This window comes from Drosophila mojavensis, unplaced genomic scaffold (assembly GCF_018153725.1).
Source record: "Drosophila mojavensis isolate 15081-1352.22 unplaced genomic scaffold, ASM1815372v1 contig_19, whole genome shotgun sequence".
In the NCBI taxonomy this organism is placed as follows: domain Eukaryota; kingdom Metazoa; phylum Arthropoda; class Insecta; order Diptera; family Drosophilidae; genus Drosophila; species Drosophila mojavensis.
Genome location: NW_025318726.1, coordinates 788,583 through 808,618, shown reverse-complemented (window position 1 = coordinate 808,618; position 20,036 = coordinate 788,583). Strand labels below are relative to the sequence as shown.

Genomic DNA, 20,036 nt, shown 5'->3' with positions numbered 1-20,036 from the left:
TTTGGCAAGTAAGCACAATTTCCGTAACGTGCGCTCAAATCAATCATCAAGTGTTTGGCCAAATGAGGCTTCAAAGCCACGCAGCCATCAACAACTCAAAGCAAGCGGCTAAAGCCGCGCACCCTGCCTCGAGCAGTAGTAGAAATTTTGGCGAATCACTCTCACACATAATGCCAAAGCTACACAGAGAGAATTGCATTTCGAATACCCTGTAATTTACATATAATCTGATATTACATGACACAAGATAAGAGCTATCAGCTCGAGGGATAAAATTAAAATCAAACAAAAGAGTCGCGACTGATTTCTGATATATTTCAATTTGCCTTTACAGAGTATCGCTTGTTCGATCAAACAATTTTTCCCTTTCCTTTGTGGTTCAACGTGTGGTCAATATGTTTTTTTTTCGCCTTTTTTGGCAGTAATAAACTTTTTGAAAGCTCACAATGACCGCCCTTGGCTGCTTCCGCATCCTCTTGCCCTTGCTCTTGCTCATCCGGACTCTCATCCTATGTCCGCCTCCAATTAGAGTTCTGCTGATTTGGCGCACTTAGCAAACGGCACGCCTCGTTGCCCGCCCACGCGCCGGGCAGTGTTAGGCTCATTCGGTTTAGTTCGATTTGGACGGCCTGTTGTTGAAAACCCATTAAGATCATGCTCCATTAATTGAGTACTAATGAAAACGGCAGCAAGGCCGGGCCCTGCCCGTAGAGTACATATGTACTTGTAAGTGGGCGTGTCTACTGGCGGGTTGTGGGCGTGGTGGGTGTCAAAATTGTGCATGAACCAAATGGTTTTTGGCTGCTGTAGCCACCGATGGGGCAACAAATTAAGTTACACTTGCAAAACGCCAAACGAATCTGGTCGGAGAGCAAAAAGAAACCAGACTAAAACCGAGCTCTGTGAGTAGCCATAGAAATGGGATTGCAAGCGGCAAAGGCAGTGGCAACGGGGCTGTCGAAAATGGCGTAGGCAATTTGCCAGCAAATTTTGCCGACAACACAGAGAATAAAATATGCATGGCTATGTTTGGAGTCTCAATGGGCCTATGTCGCGAGCAGCGGGCCAGCTACAAAGCTGGGCTCCCTTCCCAGCCCGATATTCGAAATGTCCCCTGGCAATCGGATGGGAATGTAATTGTAATTAGCGTTGAAACGAATCAGCCGCATAAAGAAACTAGCTAGGAACGGGGCCGGATGTGTTTGCAGTGGCTGTGGGTGTGAAATTGGCACAGCGCTTAAATTGTTCTAAGTGGGTTAACACAGCAGATAAGAGGGCATACGAAATGAGTTGGAATCGCACAGTCGATAAGAAAAAATAAACTTTTTGGGAAACTGTAATGAAGAAGTGCAGAAGTTATTTTATATGCGAACAGACTCATGATTTATCGGGTTTTCAAATAATTTATGGCTCAGCCTTCAGATCTTTGCGGGGGAAAGTCAAAGGCAGTTAAACTTTGCTCTTAAAAGAAAAGTTCGAGTGATTGAATGAGTATTTTAGCTTGAATACAGTTTTTTTTTTTTTTTTTAGAACTACATTTGAAAATAATTTAATATACATATGTTCATATACGTATACTTTCAATAGATTTGAGTAATTAGCATTCTGTTCTTTTTCTTCTTTTTAGCCCCCACAGATCAATGACAAAAGCAGCTATACACACTGCAGAAAATACTTTTAAACTGTGGGAGATTAAAATGAAGTTGGTGCCGCACTTAACCAAACCGCAATAAATCAAAACACCTGGCAGGCTGCTTATAAACTCTGCCAACAAGTAAGAACAATGCATTGCAATGGGGCGACAAGAGCAGCAACTGAAACAAAAGCGAAATCAAAACTTTTGCGGCAGGCAAAATCTAAAGAAAAGACAAAGTAACAAACAAGCAGAGGGCAGCAATAACAACAACAACAACAACAACAAGAACAGCAGCAACATAAACAAGCTGCCAGCTAATACAACAATAATAACAACAGGTGTTCGACACAGTTTCCAACACACACACACACAAGCAGACAGAACGCTTGCCAAATGAACATTTTGCGTTGCCTACTTTTGAGGGCAGCAGCCGCGTTGCTGCGTTTGGCGCCTTTTATTTGTTTCAGCTCGCATTTCTTAAACTGCATTGGTGAGATGGGGGAGATAGTAGTGCAGAAGCGGATCAGCGGTAAGAAAATAAAATAGAATGCAATGCAACTGCAATGATGCCACATCAAAAGTGAAAAACTTTAAAGCTGTAAACTTTTGTGGCACAAAACTTGGCTCACACCTTTGCTGGCTGTGTGTTTGTGTTGTGTGTTTTGTGTTTGTGGAATGCAGTTAAAAACTTGCTGCCGCAATTCAATTAAAACTTCAATGTAATATACACATACACACACACACACACACACACTCACAATAGCATCTTAGACAACAGTGAGATTCCAAGTCTCGGGCTGGCACTTGGCCTCAGCTGTCGCCGTATGTAAACAAACGCTGGCAAAAGAGCAGCGCATGCAGCCGGCATCCTGTGCATCCTTTTGCCTCTTAGCTTCTAGACAGCAATTTATCCGCGCCGACGCTTTAGCAAGGACTCGGCTCTGGTATAAAAGCAGCTGCCGAAAGCATTTTGCAAACAGTTGGCTCGCGGCGCGTACACCGAATGCCACAGAACTTGGCTCGCATCGGAGCTTGGCTAACTTGTAGAGGTTTATGTCGTAATCCGCCAGTGTGAAAAGTCCGTGACCAAGTCAACAAATTGGCTCGCTAAACAACCAAAACTCGGACTAAAATTCATATAAATTTCGCAACTGGCAAACATTCTGTGGTTAGATTTTGGTTTTGTGAACTACGCAAAAAAAAAAAAAAAAAATATAATAATAATACAATAAATTTAAAAAACAATGCAATTAAGTTAACTGTAATTAGTTTTTGATTGTGGTTAGGTGTAATTTAATTGGCTTGCCAATTAGGTGTGCAATCAAATTTTACACACAGCATCTCACAATAGACAAAATAGTTTCACTTTGCGGTCTGCCCGCGGCGGCAACACACACATACACAAACAGTTGAAATATTGCTGTAGTTGCCGTTATTTAGAGCTAGAAATTAAATTGCCCAAAATTCCATGAAGATCTCTAATTTGTTTTCACATTGGAATAAATGCCCAAGGCATTTATTATTATTCAAATGACGGCAAGTTTTTAATTGAATGAATTACCAAGCACTGTAAATTATTCAAGCACAACAATATGCATAAACTACAAAGAAGCCGTATAAACATTTAATTAAAACTTTCAGATTAAAGGCCAGCAACTTTCCTTAAAATACAAATTTATTTGTTGTAAACTTATTAAATAGCTTGGATACTGTATCTCATAGACTGTTTGCTACTTCGGGTGGAAAATTCGAGGAACGAGCAGATTGGCTTAAAAGCGAACTGCAGCCAAGGATAAAGTAACAAATCTTAAGCCCACAACAAGGTCATAATTTAGTCTGTGTGCAAAGCTGTGTCTGTGTGTGTGTGTGTATGTGCAGGCACTTGGGAATCGAACTGAGAGGCTCAAATTTATTATGATGGATATTTAGTGACAGCATCGATAAGTCTGCTGAAACAAGAGATTACCGGTAAGTTTAATAAGGCTAAACAAAATACAATATTATTCTCAGAGTAATTGAATGTCATATGATGTAGGAAATTCCTTTGTCAAGCCTTAAATATATTTAGTTATAATTTAAAATAAAATTCAAGCTGACATGCGTGATAATAAAACGAAACACATAAAACTTGAACAGACAGCGAGGGCATCCAGCAAAAAACGCAAAGTAGCCACAAAAGTATAAAATGTATATAAATTCACATTGTCTCTGCTCCCCACAGCCTGCTCTGTGGATTGATTTATGTCTTTGTAAATATGTGTGTGTGAGTGTGGGAATGCGTGTTTGAGAAATACTACGAGAGGGACTCGTGTGTCGCTTTGTGCATAATTGAATATGGGATAGCTTGTTTTAAGCCCTCCTCCAGACCCATTTCCATTCAAACTCAAACAATGGCAAAGAAACTGCTCTAGAAGTACATAAAGATAACAGAGGTAACAGGTTAATGTGCAAAGTTCTTGCTTAGATACCGCCAAATATTCCACGATTTCTGCATATATGTGGAGTGCAATAAAAATAATGTGTACACATATAGATAATGTAGGATAGAGCCAATGGGCGGGCGTCTCTATATACATTTATTTTTGACTATTAGTGCATGCGTGTATGGGTATTTGTATTTATGTGTGTGTGGTTGTGTTGTTCCATAGTGCCCGCATCATTGTGGTATGCTGATCTATGGTAATTTGCAAGTTAAATGTCCTTAGCGATAATGTTCATAATTTACGAGCAAAAGCAATGCAGGAGCGGAATGGGCAATACGCGGGAGCCTTGGCGTTACTGTAAATGGAGCGATGCAAGTCGTCTATTAAATATATTAATAACTTCAATAAGTAAATATAAACTTTTTATGAACTTGCAATACATCTAAGCCATATCGATATAATTTGGCAATGAAATATGTATTTATGTATAAAAGTTTTTTAAATTTTTTGTGTTATCTTATAGTTTTATATTATATTATTTAAGCATAAATTTTTATTTAACTGTTGCTCAAGTACTTCCTGAAGCTCTTATTCCGCTCCTGAAATTTTAGCGCATAATGCCCGTGGCATTTAAGTGGAGCTGAGCAGAAGAGCAACAACAACAGCAACAGTAACGGCAACATGGGTCTCTTGCTCTTATACCATTAAGTGGCATTATAATTATCATCTGCACGGCGAGCTGGCAGTAAGTGCAGAGCGCAAAGAGCATTTCCAGCTAACCGGGCTGAGCTTCTACCTATAAAGTTCGCATTTGATGTGCTCATTAAACCATGAACGAGACCACTTAAATCGCGCGGGTTAACTGTTGCCAGTTATGACACAGCTATAGCGCCATTGCCGGTACCGCTTATCAGCCCGCCAAATAGGTATTTGAAGAGGCGCCTAATCACAGCTGAAAATTAAATACCCAATTAGCAAACATTCCGCTTCAATTTTAATTAATTGCCCAAGCGAGACAGTAAGCCAAAGTATATCCTGTACGAATGAAATGAGTAGGAAGGTGTCAAATACTACTACTAAAATAATAATGATAATAAAAATAATAATAATCATAGGGTATTACCTCTTTTTATCAGAATTTAATTAGCTTGGATTGTTTCATTTGCTTATCAATAGGGAAAGATTTGTGATCGATCATTTTCATATATTTTACAACTAAAAGAAATTTCTTAAACTACCATCTTATACCCTGAAACCATAGAAGCTTAAACATGTTTAGAAGTATTATAATTTAACATTGTCTTTAAATCAGCTAAATATAATAAGTGCAGCTTGGGCTTTAGTGAATTCATATATTATTACATATGTATATGCATACGTAATTACGCTCCCAAAATCCCACTCGGCACATCCAAAAAAAGTTATTACAAAATTTCTCATAATTCAGCGCGAGTTTTCTTTAAATTCTATAAAAAGAATCATCAATGATTAAGGTTACAGCTCTAACATAAGTTAGGGTATCGTCTAGTCATGCAATTCTGCCTAGAACGCAATTACTTGTTTATTTTTTCCTGCATATCAATAATACTCGCAGCAGGTGTATATATTTTGTATATGCCCAGTGCGGTATTTGCCGCACGAATCCCTTTTTCTCTGTTAAGCATGTTGATATTGTCTGAGATTAGGATTTTAAAATTAATTGTGCGCATAAATTACGCCGGAATGTGCTGCGGGCCAACATCCCTTCAGTCTCCAGTGCCGATGCCAAGGCATTTGGTTAATGGAGCTCACAACCTTTTGGCCCTTTACTTGTAGTTGTTGTTGTTGTTGTTGTTTACTGATGGGCTATAAATTAACTTTCATCTGAAATGAGTTTGCATAATACAAAGACTGAAAATTGAAATATATTCGACGTCTGCGACTTACTTATTTGTTTAGTTATTAAGTGGATTTACGGTAAATCATGATTCTCCAAACTGGGCGTCAAAACAAAGTAATTTGCATGCCTGATAAATGGCAGAATTTAGTGAAAATGCGTTCAATTTTAAAGGGCTTTAAGAGCTGAGGTTCTGACAAAAGTCATTTTATACTTTAAAAAGAAATAAAAATAAAAATTATACGAATATATTTTATTGCTGAGTTCTTAAGTCGTTACGCTTCGTAAATATTGAGCCAAGCAGATAAATAATGTAGAACCTGCTTAAAAGCTTCAGACTTCAAATAAGACTCAGAGAGAGCGAAAACGATAAAAGTATTTATTTAACTAAAAGCTAAAACAAATTTAGTTGGACAGCAAACAAATTCGAGTTATCTATTCACTTTTTAGATTCCAGGCTTGGTTTGGCCTTAAAGAAGACTGTAAAAACTATATATGCTGTTAGTGATTACATTATCATTGTCATGCCGAGAAGGATGCGTTAAGCTGATGCTGTAGCTGCTGCCTAAGTGAATAAAAAATAGAAGATGCTCGAGATATAAATCAATAAAATCGGAATTTAATATAGCCACAATGCGTGGCTGAACAAAAAGGAGCAGATGAAATAAGAGAAGAGTTTAGTGAATGAGAGTAAGTCGAACTTTGAATGCCCTAACGTACGATATTTTGCTTATCTATTATTATTTATTTCTTGATAACCCGATATAGATATGTGAATATATAAACGTATATATACATACCAAAAGTTAACCAAAGTTAACAAAAGGATAAGTCTATATAGACAACTCGATAAGCATATTGCAATGCTCTGCCTCAGTCTCAGTCGCTCGCTCTCTCTTTCTCTCTCTCTCTCTCTCTCTTTGGTAGGGCATACACGCAGCAGCACAAAATGCTATGCAGGAATTTTTGCGTTCATTGATAAAGTTCGTCAGCAAACAAGGGAATCAACAGAGCCTCCAACGCCTCCGAGCCCAGCCTCGTCCTGGCAGTTGCCTCAATTGTGCTGGGTGCAAAATAATTTACATATTATGAGAGTTGGCATGAAAGGACGAAAGAAAAAAACGTACGAATGGGCGGCGTTTGACAGGGAATGGGAAACAGAGACGACTCTATTGAATGGCAGTCACTGCTGTCGCCCGACAATGGATACGGATACAGACAGCTATCAACTACTGGGATGTCCTTTTTTTATGTCATCTGCATGGCGTGCGGAATATGCGACACTAAAGGAGAGCTCTAATGTGTTTCTACTTTTTGCGAGCTCCGACTCGCTCGTCGACAAATCTGTGCAGCATATGGGATGGCAATTGGTTATTTTATGGTACTTTTTATTGTGGTTTAAGTGTGGAGTGCGGGCATTATTTATGCACAGGACACGAGTATCAGCTGCCCATAATCCGCATAATAGCAGTACCCAGATTACGGCTCAGCGAATGCTCGGGTCTTTGAGGTGACACTATAAAATTAATTTTAAAACATTTCGGCCTTAATCATTCGTGCTGATAAAAGGCGACAGTTGTCCCCGAGGATAATTGCGTATGCGTGTGGAACGTACAAGGACCTCCGACATGGACAAAAAAAAATTAAATATGAATATTCCAGTCGGCTGTTATTGACTGCTGGATATTCGCTTGTGTTCTGTAAGCGTCAAGTAGAGAAATTCCTTGAATTGTCTCGCCTGCAAAAGAGCATTTCATATAATCCTCTGAGCCAAACTCTTATTTTCAATTTCAAATTGTCAGAAAGACAGATGGACGAACTGACGGCCAATGCTCAGCTTTTCATAACAATAGCATTTACCCAATATACCTTTTCGGCCATTTTGTGAACGGGCATAAAACAGAGAAAAGCGAATCCCAAGCCAAAGTGACTACGTCCGGGGGCATTTAAGGCATAATTTGTGCACAAAATATATTTGCTGGCTTATGCAGAAAATTTGCCTCCCAAGCACAGACACGACCGGCAACCCAGAGCCTGCCGGTGAACCGCTTTGGCCCCGCCCCGCCTCGCGCTGCCAGCCGTCCGCGCCCGTTGGCAATTCTCCTTGCGCCACTTGTAGAACTTTAGGAAAACGTGCGGCGCTTTTCAACTCGGGACTGGCTCGAGCGGACGGCTATCAGTTTTACGAGTCCTTTGAGAGTCGTACTTGTTAAATTTTCGACCCGTTGTCCGCCTCGGATGCTCGATGTGGGTGTGCGCGCGGATGTCTAGGGAACCGCTCGAAACATGCTAGAGATTTGCGTTTGGCAACTGGCTTTTGATATTCAATCATGTCAAGCATTGCCAACAACAAAGCGAACAACTTTCTAACACCCACACACACACATGCACATTAAGAGACATTCAACTGGCCTTCAATTTATTTGTAATAATGGTCTCTCATTTTTTAATGTGGCCTTTTTTGCCCTTGCTGGTGTGGTTTCTCTCTCTTTATTTATCGTCCGCTTTGCCTTATAATAATCAATCGCATACGAAATGTATTTTTTTTGTACGGTTTCATTTCATTGAAAACAGAAATGTTTTCATGTTTTTTTCTATTTTTTTTTTTTCGGGTCAGCGACTGGTCCCATATCAAATTGATTGAGGGAAAGTTTCCCAATAAAACGAAAACTTTTCACTAAATACATATTTAACTGACAAAAAAAAAACCCATTTGATTGATAAATAGAAAATATATTTCATTTTGCCTTAAGCAGCATTACAAATATGACAACAGTGAGAGTGAAGGGAGGGCTAGGATTAAAAAAAAAAATTAACATGCAAAATTTAAATTTGTTACAAAATTAATTTAAACATCAGAATTTATAAAAAGATGCTATAAAGCATGAAAATATCATACATATAGATGAATGATATCCTTAAAGTATCTCACGAGTGTTATTTTAGAAGTCCAGAATTTTGAGTTAGCAACCCTCATTGCCCTGATAAACCACAACAACTAATGGTTACTTTTTGTTTAAATAATCATATAAATAGTAAATAGAGTCAAAATGTGATTCATTTAATAGGCAGTTGATATCTTTAAGCTATAGAGTGTGTAACGAATGTAAATGTTCATTAATAGTTGATTTAATTTATTTTCCCATTTTAATAAAAATTTTACATACAGACTTGATGCAGAAACATGTAACAAAATAGTTTAATTAATTGGCCACCAAAATTGTAATATTTAACCCTATTCGGCATGGTCATTTATTATATTGGTCGAAATGATATTTAAGCATTGTCATAGAGCATGTTTTCTTATATTCAATTTCATTTATATTCATAAGTCAATGTCAAACTGAACTTATATTTATTATTAATTCATGTCTATGGCCACATGAACTTGATGATCTTATAGGCCAGCAGAATTTACTAGCTTAGACTCAGATGGTACTACTTGGTTTTGGATGGCATTAACCAGAACTTTCAAATAAGTTCTCGAGCTCTATTTTACTACCTTTTAAACTAAGATTTTAATGCGAAAGAGATATATTTTGAAATGCCGTAATAATTAATTTTATTTATTATATTATTATCATATATTGTGAGAACATCAATGTACCTCAAGTCAGATGTGATTGACATATATGTAAGTCCTCCTTTCAGACTAGGACTCGGCACGTCAACCTTCGTTCACTCTAATTATTGCTTATTGTACTTTTATCGAACTTTGTTGACTTGTCTAATTTATCCGACTTACTGACGACCAAAAGGCACTTTCGAAATAATTAAAATTGAAATAGAAACAGTTCTGTCCATATTGAAGATTCAAATTTGACATGTGTATTCCACTTAGGGCCTGTAGCCCGAGTTTATTTGATATTCAGCTGCAAGAAACAACTTTGACAATTTGCAAAAAATAGCAGTTCAGCAACAAAAACATCAACAACAACAGTTTTGCAACAAAAGATACAAAGGGCAGGGCAGGAGCAAAAAACAATAACAATTACTCTGATTGCCGCCCCCGGAGACTCTGCTGAAAGTTGAAAGTGACCTGACGAATGGTCATGAAATGGAAAATGCCAGCAGAATGCTCCGGCGCACACGGATCTACTTGGTCCGGGCCAAGCTCATACATTGTATCTGCTCCGCTGTTACGCTAGACTTGACCGGGTTATCAGTTCTACCCTATATTTGACTCGGGGAATATGCAACAGTGCAAACGAGATACTACATATATATTATTATACTATATATTACTGATTATAGCTTAAGGATTTGAGTATGGATCAAATTCTTATAAACAGTGTTGGTTAAAATGGTTGTAAATGACCCTGACTAAAGAAATTTAATTTATAGTTTCTATAATGCATTTCAATTACAATATATTTCAAGGGTATTTAAGATTTTCCAACTCAGGGAAAACTATTCTATATTGTTTTTCTTTTTTTTCTCTTTCAGTTTGATTTTTTTACTGGGTCAGGCAATGCCGTAAAACAATTGAGAGCTCAATTTTGCACGGCCGGTTGGTTTTATTTTACATAACTCCTTCTGTTGGCGAAAAAGGATGCGCCTGCAGCACAGGATATGCACATTGCGAATGATTTCAGTGCCAGTCGTAACTTTGTTAGCCCCGCATACACACACACACACAGACACACACAGACACACGGATAAACACACACACATACACACACAGAGAGAGATCGCCAAGAGGCAGGAGCCAACATTTATCTGGCAAAATGTTTTGCTCTGCCATTACTCGCATTGTTTCAGCCAGCAGCAGGATGTGCTGCCAGGATAAGGCATTGGCCAGGTTGGGGGGGCTGGGTTGGTGCAGACGGGGCGAGCTGTGGGGACAGCTAGAGGGTGCAGCGCTCATGTGCGTAAAAATTCTATTTGATTATTGCACGTTTATGGAGAAGCCAGCAGCAGAGCTCAGCCACAGGCAGGACAATGCATGACCATTGTATTGCGTTTGCTGCAGCATGCTTTAGAAACTGAGAGACAGAGATAGAGAGAGTGAGCTAGAGCGAGAGAGAGGGACAGAGGTATATGGTGAACTACAAAAGAGCTGAAATATTTAATCGGGATATTTATTTCCTGCAGCAGGATATGAAAGCAAATGCATTGACTTTGATGACTGGGTGGGAGCTGGATTAAGGGCACCCAAAGCAAATATCTTAAATTGACTGCACCAAAGGATTGCGTTTAATTATTTCTGTGGTCTGCGTGTGGCATTGGCCAGCAGGAACAGGCTATTCAAGCAGGTCAACAGGGGGGCTGGCTGGCTGGCTGGCTGGCTGGCTGACTACATATCTTTAGTCTTAATGGCTGCAATCCATTGCCAACTGCAACATTGAACATGAGCTGGCACTCGCTACATCCTGGGTCAAGTACTGCACGTTCCACACTATGCAAATAAATTGTTGGCTTCTGCAAATGAAATTATTTTCATTTAAGTAGGTAATCAAAAGCAATGGGGCTGCTCGCTGAGCTATAGACCATAGCTGAGGTCGATTTCAGTTTTGCAGTTTGCATATGCTCAAATTGGATAACTACACTCGAAATTCGCTTCCCTGTTCCGCTTCTCCCTTCACGGCTTACTGTGCTTTACCCTTTCAGCTTCTCTCTTCACATTCCTACTTTGCACTTCACTAGGCACTTCGCTTCGCACTTCCCACTAGGCTCGCGCTTATATATTTATTATTATATTCCGTAGGATGATAGTCAGATGATTGCCTCTTATATGGCTTTGCTTCTCTGTTCGCTTCTCCTTTTATTGCACAACTCCTCATTTTTCGGTTCGCCGCTCTGTTCGACGCCCTAAATTATGGTTTACCTAAGCATAACATTCAATTCATTTAAATGAGGTCCGCCCATTGTTTCTGGCTCCTGGTTTATTTTTCTATCTCACAGTTCTGTGTGTCTTTTCATCTTTGCAGCATAGAAATGAATGTCAACGCGTTTTAAGTGCGCTCAGCATTTGCGCCCTCATAAAAGAATCAAGATTCCGGACCGGAACGTGACTTTTGGCGCAAGTAAATTGAAGCCACAGCGCGATAAAAAACTGCAATGCCAACCTGAGCGAAATTTGTTCGCGCAATCAAACAGATAAAAGAGAGATATATATACATATCTATATATATAAGAAGTCAGCTTCCATGGCGGGCACTTCAGCTGCATCGAGAATGAGCGCAGCCATGCGACATCATCATCTGCTTCATCTGCCCAGCGCGGCCATTTGGATGCTGCTGCTGCTGCTGGCGCTGCTCGCCGCTGCAGCAACTGCGGCGCCGACGTCAACGCCGACTGCAGATCGGCGTCGCTGCGCACACAAAGGCATTGTGGAGCTGATTCGCACCAGCCCGGTAATTGTTAAAGCTCTCGCCGCGCGCATCTTTACGGACGCCGAGCTGTCCGACTCGGCCTCTGCATCGCAATCGTCCTCCATTTTAATAACATTAACGCCGGAAACAATATACAAAGGCGCTTCGCTGCTCAAAATGGCAAACGGAGCTGCCGCCGCTGCTGCCGCTGCCGCTGCCGCCGCTGAGGCAGGCGATGGCAGCCTGGGCAATGATGCTGCTTCCGGCGGGACTCGACGCAGCGGCAGCGTCAGCGGTTCCAGTGCTTGGAGCGACAGCGGCGCTGCCTACCAATATGAGGGGTAAGTGCAATACATTTGCAAACATTATTCAGCTAATTAAAATTGAACTATCCCTGGTATTCCCTCTGAAAAAAAGTTTAGTTAGAGTTAGCAGAAGTTCCCGGTTTAAAAAGTATCCATCTCTAAAGCCCATATGGACATAGATTGCCCAGATTGCATAGATTAAATGAAGTTAATGATATTCCCTCTACCATTAAATCATTTCAGTTCATTTATGATATTCCCTCTACAAAATGTGTAAACCTGGGAGAGTTATACAAATATTCCTCCCAATATTCTTTTCAATTTTGCGAATTAATGATATTAAATCATTTCAGTTCATTTCTGATATTCCCTCTAAAAATGGCTGCAACTTTTTTATTTACTTAAGTTAATTATCAAACAATTTTTAAAGTATTAACAATTAATGGAGTATGCATATAAAGGTGTCCGTTTGACATTAATATACTTTGCAAATAAGTAAATTAATCATTGGGAATACCACTATAAATAATAATAAAAACCTTGATTGCGCAATCAGTGAAACCACAAAGCGCTCTTATTCTTAGTGCGGTTTCTCATTTAATGCTGACTTTTCATTGGCTAACCTTTGCTCTCTCTTTCTCTCTCTCTGCCTCTATCTTCATTCCTCACTTTACCCTCTCTCTCTCTGTCTCTTTCTCTCTCTCTCTCTCACTCTCAGGCAACTGAATGCCACACTAGAGCCGCTGCATTGCTTCGATGCTAATATGCTGAAAATGTTGCCTACGGAATTAATTGCTTTTGGCAAATTACTGCCTGCCTCAGCGGTAACCAACATGGGCTACGGCACGGACTCCCCCCTTGAGTCCAGGCAATTGCAACGGCCAGAACTGGGATCAGGCTTAGATGTGGGCAGCGATAAGGATGTGCTTCGCATCAGCGTCAACGGACTGCATCGTTGGACGCCCCAATTTGAGAATCATATCTGGAAGCACTTAGGTAAGTTGACCCCATAATAGCCCGCACCGTCTAGCCCCGCCCCGCCCCTGTTCTTACGTACTTGTTGCTACTCAATTTTCCCAGCTTTTGCTATTGTTGCTCTGGCAGTTCCGCTTGTTAATCGCATTTGGTCTGGTGGTTGGTTGCATTGTGCCCCAAATCGTCTCTGCGGATGCTTTTCGCAGTTTTTCGGGCATCTCTGGCTCGCCGTTTTCCGACCGGCTCCATAGGCAACTCAGCATGCCAATCAGACCTAATTGCCAGCTCACGGAATTTGCTGCATTTGTAGTTTGAAACCCGTTTGACCCCCCTTTCATACCTGAAATCTGTGAAACCCGTTGCTGCGTGAATCGCGTGAATGAACGAATTCAAACGTTTCCCTTTACTGAAAGGTATTAACCTGAATACTTCATAGATATAAAAGGCGATGCTGGGTACTTATGATGGAGCTTCTCATATTTGTTATCAATTAAATAATGATTACCGAATGCCCAAATAAAATGGTCGGCGTGCCTGTATGGCTAGGCCAGGTCGTCTGGTAAATACTATAAAAAATAATCCAAGTACTTTAGAGCAGATATGTCGATGATGATGACGCAGCAGGCGACTATCTGCGGTCTATCCGATTATTCTGCTCTGCTCACAGTACGCGGCTCGGCGCAAGGCACTTTCTGGCAGTCTGCATCACTTGTGGGATGTAGCACTTGACTTTTGTGTCAAGAGATAGATAGCAGAGCCAAATACACACACATACACACTAGCAAATTGTGGCAACAGTTCAAGAGGCTTTTGCGGTGAACAGCATAGAAAATCCGTGGAACATAAAAACCAAACGCGATTTTGTTATATTTGTAGTCACTTCTTGTTTCCTAAACACACACACACACACAGACTAGATAGACGTCAATGAGTACATATATAAAATGATTTATGGATACGAAAATACACGTACACATAAATACAAGGATAGGTGATTACCAAGATGCAGGATTCAAACTAGGCATAATGTCTTTTCTCTATTTAAAAATGATTTATTGATTTATTTATATATTTAAAAAACTAATACAAATATATATATACTATTTTTTTTGTCAGTTATATATGTTAAATAATAATTAATGAATAATTATACAAATATTATTAATAAAATAAATATAGAAATAAATCATTATAATCACTTTGTGTTATGAAATTAACAATAATATATGAACTATATTTGATAAAGAAATCAAAAATTATTTATATTCTTTTGTCTTATATATTGAAAATCATTATAAAATTGTAGTATGTTTTCTTTAAATTTTTATTATTTAAAAAATAAGTTTTTCAACTATTAAACAAATATTGATTATTATATGTCTTATCTTATGTATCAGAAATAATAATAATAAAAAAAATAATAATAAATTATTGTATTAGTATTTAAATTTATATGAAATTTATATACAAAACCTTCTCAATTATCATTCAAGTTCAATCTATAAGTATATATAGAATTTTAAAATTTAAGTACATACTGATATGGTCAATATGTCATATTTGTTGAAAACAATGAATAATAATTACCCATAAATGCTCGCAATTTTATTTAATTTTTTATGGACTCTTTTTCGAGCTCAGATATTCACTTAAAAGCATATACATACATACAATTGCAAGAGGAGCGACAGTTGAATGAATTTAATGCATTTATCAATTATAGGCTGGGACGATTGGAGCGATTTTACGCTTTGCAGTGTCACCTGCGGCAAAGGTGTGCAGCAGCGTTTCCGTCGCTGTCTGCTGGACAATCCACTGGTGGGCATCAGCATGAATATGAATCTGAATCTAGATGACGAGGATGACGAGGACGATGACGGTGATGACGAGGCTGGACAGGATGAAAGCGTGGGGGAGAAGCAGTTTGATGTGGATGACGCTGAAGTAGTTGCTGACGAGGCGAATAATGATGCGCCAGCGGTGATGGGCACGGCAACAACGGCAGCCGCATTCAATGCTGATAATAATGAAGTGCTCAGCCAGGACATGGACGGGACTGAGGATGCGCTACTGATGATGATGCAACCAGCAGCTGTTGCAGCTGCTACTGTCACGAGCACACTGATGCATAAAAGCACACAGTCAACGATAACAGCAACAGCAACAGCAGCAGCAACATCAGCAGCAACTGGGTTAACAAGCGACGGTAATGAAGCGACGCGCACAGGTGTCAGCTTTGTGCCAGTTGCACGTAATGACCGTCGCAGGCCACGTGCAAATAATCAGCACAAAAAACGCAAGGCTGCCAAGAGCCTAGCGCTCTCCACGCTACTCTGCGAGGGCTACAACATCGAGCAGCGCAACTGCAACAGCTTCGAGTGCAGTGGTAAGACTCGCCTCACCTGCTCACCTACACACCTGCCGCATGCTCATTTATTGCAAATCCCTCTCCACAGACGACATTAGCGATCTGCTCAAGTTCTACAAGAAGCTGCCCGCGTTCAATGCTGACGAATTGCCTGTGGCCAGCAACGACAGTTTGTCCATGGCTGATGTGCCGGACGTCACGACAGCCTTCTCCGTGGGCTCGTCCTCGTCTTCAACGCCCTCGAACATGGGCTACATACGCAGCTGGGGGAATATGCAAAACTTTACCCTGATGATCACGCTGCGAGCTAAGGTAAGATGCCACGTTGGGATTTATTGATTTATAGGAATAAATATCAAAACTCTTCTATACAGTTTTACCAGCTATAATCATGTCTATCATTTAGTCTCCACCTGCTTTTCATTTGACTACTATGCTCCATTTGCAGAATGATACGAAAAATGCATCGACAATATTCTCCATACGCAATGTCACACACAATCTGTATCTGGAGGCGTGCAAGGATGGACTGCGTCTATATTTGGAGCGCGACAATACAACGGAAATGTTGCCGGTGAAATTCAATTTATATGATTATCGCTGGCATCAAGTAGCCATCAGGTGAGTGGCAGACGGTGTTGTTGTTGCTGTGGTTGTTGTTGTTTCTATACCAGATAGTCATCAGTGTGCGTGCTCTAACAATGATCCATGACTGCGACTGTATGTGTGCGTGTGTGGGTGTCTGTTCTTGTGGCTTATTGCCCATTGCTATCATTGACACTTTCATTTTATTTGCGTTTTCAATTTATTAACATAAATTGCTTGTGCCAATGAACGTGCACAGTGGAAACACTCGAAGCACTTGACACACATGCAAATAGCACGCACAGTCGCTCACATATGTACACACACACACACACGCACACTCGCACACATACACCCACTCAAATATATGTATATGAATATCGAGTGGCACTCGGTGTCTGTGTGCGCGGGTGTTTGTGTTTATTTGCCAAACAACACCAGCTAGCGAATCGACCTTCGGTTAAAGTGGGCGCCATTTGTCAAAGGCCGTTGGCACATTTTTTTATGCTTCACTGTACGTAATACTCGGAAAATGTATGTACTATTTTAATTATTTGCACCTCTCTACTCACGCGCGATGCTGCAGCATACAAAATGGCGATTTCATATCAATTTACGTCGATTGCCTGTGGACAAACAGTTTTGTCGTCTCGAAGCGACTGTTCACGCTACCCCTGGACGCGGATGTGGAAATTGGACGCGGCTTTAATGTGAGTATGGGGACAAATTCTGAAAATAATTGACAAATCTAACGCAATAAATTGTACGACAACTTGTTAGGTAGGAAATTCAGTATACTAAATTTAATATACACACATACTAATAATTAACAGCTGAATAAACGCAATTTTCCAATGTTTATAAATATTTCCCACGTAGTATGTTATCGATAACTGAATGTTGTATTGAAAAATAATTATGTCAATATTAGATTGACGTTCTTATTAGTATAGCAAACAATTTGTAAAATATTAGGCAAACGTAGTTATCGATAACTTATCGATAACTTTCTAATGTGCATACTTTCATTCAGTAATGTCGCATATAGAGCTACAATAAAACTACGTTATCGATAACTATATCTATTCAAAAGTCCAAGTGTTCAGTAAAGTAGCACAAAAACTCCTCCACTTTTTCAACTCGAAGAATCAGTCAATAACGAGCCAATACTTTATCGATACGCTTCCATGAATTCTATATAATATTCCTTTGTATAGTTTCCATATCAATACGTCAGCCCTTCAATGCAATTTAATGCATATATTTCATCACACGCACAGCTGCTACCGTGCACCATAAAGGGGAAACAATTTTTGTAATATTAATTTCCCAATTGATTTTCATCCCGACGCATCGCCCGCAGCGCTGGGAAAAACAATGTGTGACAGTTTACAAGCAATTTCTGCAATTTCAACTGCCGTTGGGAAAATTGAGGCTGGGGAGGGCTTTGGAGCCATAAATTGTGCAAACAATTTAATGCGATAACTGTGAATTCAACGCGACGCATGTGATGTGCACTTTCAGTGCTGTATAAAGCCGATAACGCATACGCCTCGTGGTCCCATAATATTACTTAATAGGCAGATAATTGTCATAAAAAACTTCCCCTTTACGAAATACGAGACATCAAATTTATAAATACAAACGTAAACGCATTTCCAGGGCGAACTGCAGCAGTTGCTTGTGCTGCCCGAGCATCAGGAGCGGCTGCAGTGCAGCAACAAGAGGACATCGATTAACGAAGTTAAGCGTTACATTATCGACACATTCATCGAGGACTATGCCAGCAATTAAGGGGGCGTGGCTAACAGCAGCAACAACAACAGCAACAAGAGAGAGAGAGACAACGGTAACCGGAGCAAAATCAAATGAAAATCGCAAATATATTTGATTGACAAATGCTTGTGTGCAAATGAAATGAATGTTGCTAGATATTTCGAATGCAATGGCCAGAAAATGCAGTCTATAGAAACTAAATATAAATATGCAAAGAAAAACATAAATATATATGTAAAACACACACACTTATACATATATATTTATATTTACATATAGATATATTTAATATATATTGTGATTGATGTTTCCTAGCAGCGCATTCAAGAATATATTGTAAATTACACAATCTCTCAGTGTTTATTCGATTATATAGTATAAATACAATGAATACAATGAATACACTGAATACAATTACCATAAATTCTTACATTGCATTTTCTGACATATGAGCACATGTAGGTGAATGCCTATGTATTTGTAACAATTAAGTTAATTTGACATAATACAATAATTATAATGACAAAAAAAAAAAAAAAAGATGTTAAAAAAAAATTGATATTGATGTAAATTGCGTTGCTAAATACGCAAATGTAATATGAATATGATTTAAGTATAGCGAACAAGTAAAAATAACTCAATAAAATAATTAATTAATTATGCATAAGTGTAAAATGCAAAACGAGTATTTATTGATTCTGAAATCCTTAAGGAAAGGAGAGGCTAGTCAACAATGAGAGAGGAAATAGAAATATTGAATATTTGATGAATGTTAAATTAATATATTTGAAAGCAGAATGAACATTTATTGCAGTCTGATGTGTTCTTTGAAATATTTGAGTAAGAAATGATAAATCTAGCTGGAAGAGAGAATATGGAAATGATATATTTTATTGCAAAATGAAAATCGAATAAGCTTTGCAATATGTCTTATGGCATATGGAGTGACATTTTCCTGAATTTCATGAGACTATTACAGAGTATGAAAACTATTTACATATGCATTAAAAGACAAGTATATTATTTCTTTTCGTTTTAAATTCAGAATGTCACACCTGTTCTACACTAAATTAGTTTTATGGACTGCATAAACAAGCAGCGCTTGAGTTTACCTCTCACAAATTGTTTAGTATGCTAAATAGGCTGAAACACATTCAAGAGTTAGGCTCAAAGTTATTTATGCTTTATTTATAGTTTTAATTTCGAATCGCAGTAAATTTGGAATTTGTATGCAAAACTTGCGTCTTTCTGATTTGCATAGTATGCTAAATGAAAATCGAAGCGAGTATTCTAATAAGCCAATCTATACACAGTTTTTGTACTTTTTACTTTAGTTTGTGTCCTCCTTTATTTCTGGGCTCTGACTGTGCTACTTGACTGGGTTTCGCTGACTGTAGCTTATTTCTGGCCACACGTATATGAGAATTTACATATTGTTGAGTTCTTTGCAGGCGGGGCGAGTGCAGCGAAGTGGGAGTGGGAGTGGGTGTGGATGTGGATGTGGTGCTAATATGGGTGGTTGGTTTAGTGGTTTGCTTCGCTCGCTTTGCAGTCACTTTTGTGGATTTTGCGCATTTGAGTGCGCTTGACTGATTTGACAAAGGATCAACTTGTTAATTTCGCTCGGCGCGCCGAGTGCCGCTGACAAGTGCCAAGTGCCAACTGACTGGCCGGCCAAGCAGACAGACAGCGGATTCCGAGATGGCAAACATGAGCCATGTCAGATTAAAATACAACCACACTCATAAGTACATATTTTCGTTATTTCTTTCCAAGAA

At 39.2% G+C, this 20,036-nt stretch overlaps 1 protein-coding gene and 1 long non-coding RNA gene across 6 annotated transcripts; one reads left to right on the top strand and one right to left on the bottom strand.

Annotated features, from left to right (window-relative positions):
* Positions 1-2,616: 2,616 nt before the first annotated feature.
* Positions 2,617-18,933, top strand: LOC6572521. 5 transcript variants are annotated; one of them, XM_015166464.3, is made up of 9 exons: positions 2,617-2,804; positions 3,359-3,604; positions 11,866-12,590; positions 13,273-13,550; positions 15,253-15,915; positions 15,986-16,209; positions 16,346-16,518; positions 17,069-17,192; positions 18,145-18,933. In XM_015166464.3, the coding sequence occupies exons 3-9, from the start codon at positions 12,085-12,087 to the stop codon at positions 18,274-18,276; spliced, it is 2,100 nt and encodes a 699-aa protein (XP_015021950.1). In that variant the 5' UTR covers positions 2,617-2,804; positions 3,359-3,604; positions 11,866-12,084; the 3' UTR covers positions 18,277-18,933. The 5 variants fall into 5 exon arrangements, with proteins under 5 accessions (XP_015021950.1, XP_015021949.1, XP_015021951.1 ...); XM_015166463.3 differs by having other exon boundaries at positions 3,338-3,604; XM_015166465.3 differs by having other exon boundaries at positions 3,278-3,604.
* Positions 5,496-6,339, bottom strand: LOC122756882. Its single transcript, XR_006356746.1, has 2 exons — positions 5,986-6,339; positions 5,496-5,922 (listed from the first exon to the last, which is right to left on the bottom strand). It is a non-coding gene; the product is annotated as an uncharacterized LOC122756882 (long non-coding RNA).
* Positions 18,934-20,036: the final 1,103 nt, after the last annotated feature.

Bases quoted from the DNA above. Each gene is read 5' to 3' on its own strand.
- LOC6572521 (XM_015166464.3), top strand. From the start codon at position 12,085: ATGGCGGGCACTTCAGCTGCATCGAGAATGAGCGCAGCCATGCGACAT. The intron at 15,916-15,985 runs GTAAGACTCGCC...CCCTCTCCACAG, and splicing joins CAACAGCTTCGAGTGCAGTG to ACGACATTAGCGATCTGCTC. The intron at 17,193-18,144 runs GTGAGTATGGGG...ACGCATTTCCAG, and splicing joins AAATTGGACGCGGCTTTAAT to GGCGAACTGCAGCAGTTGCT.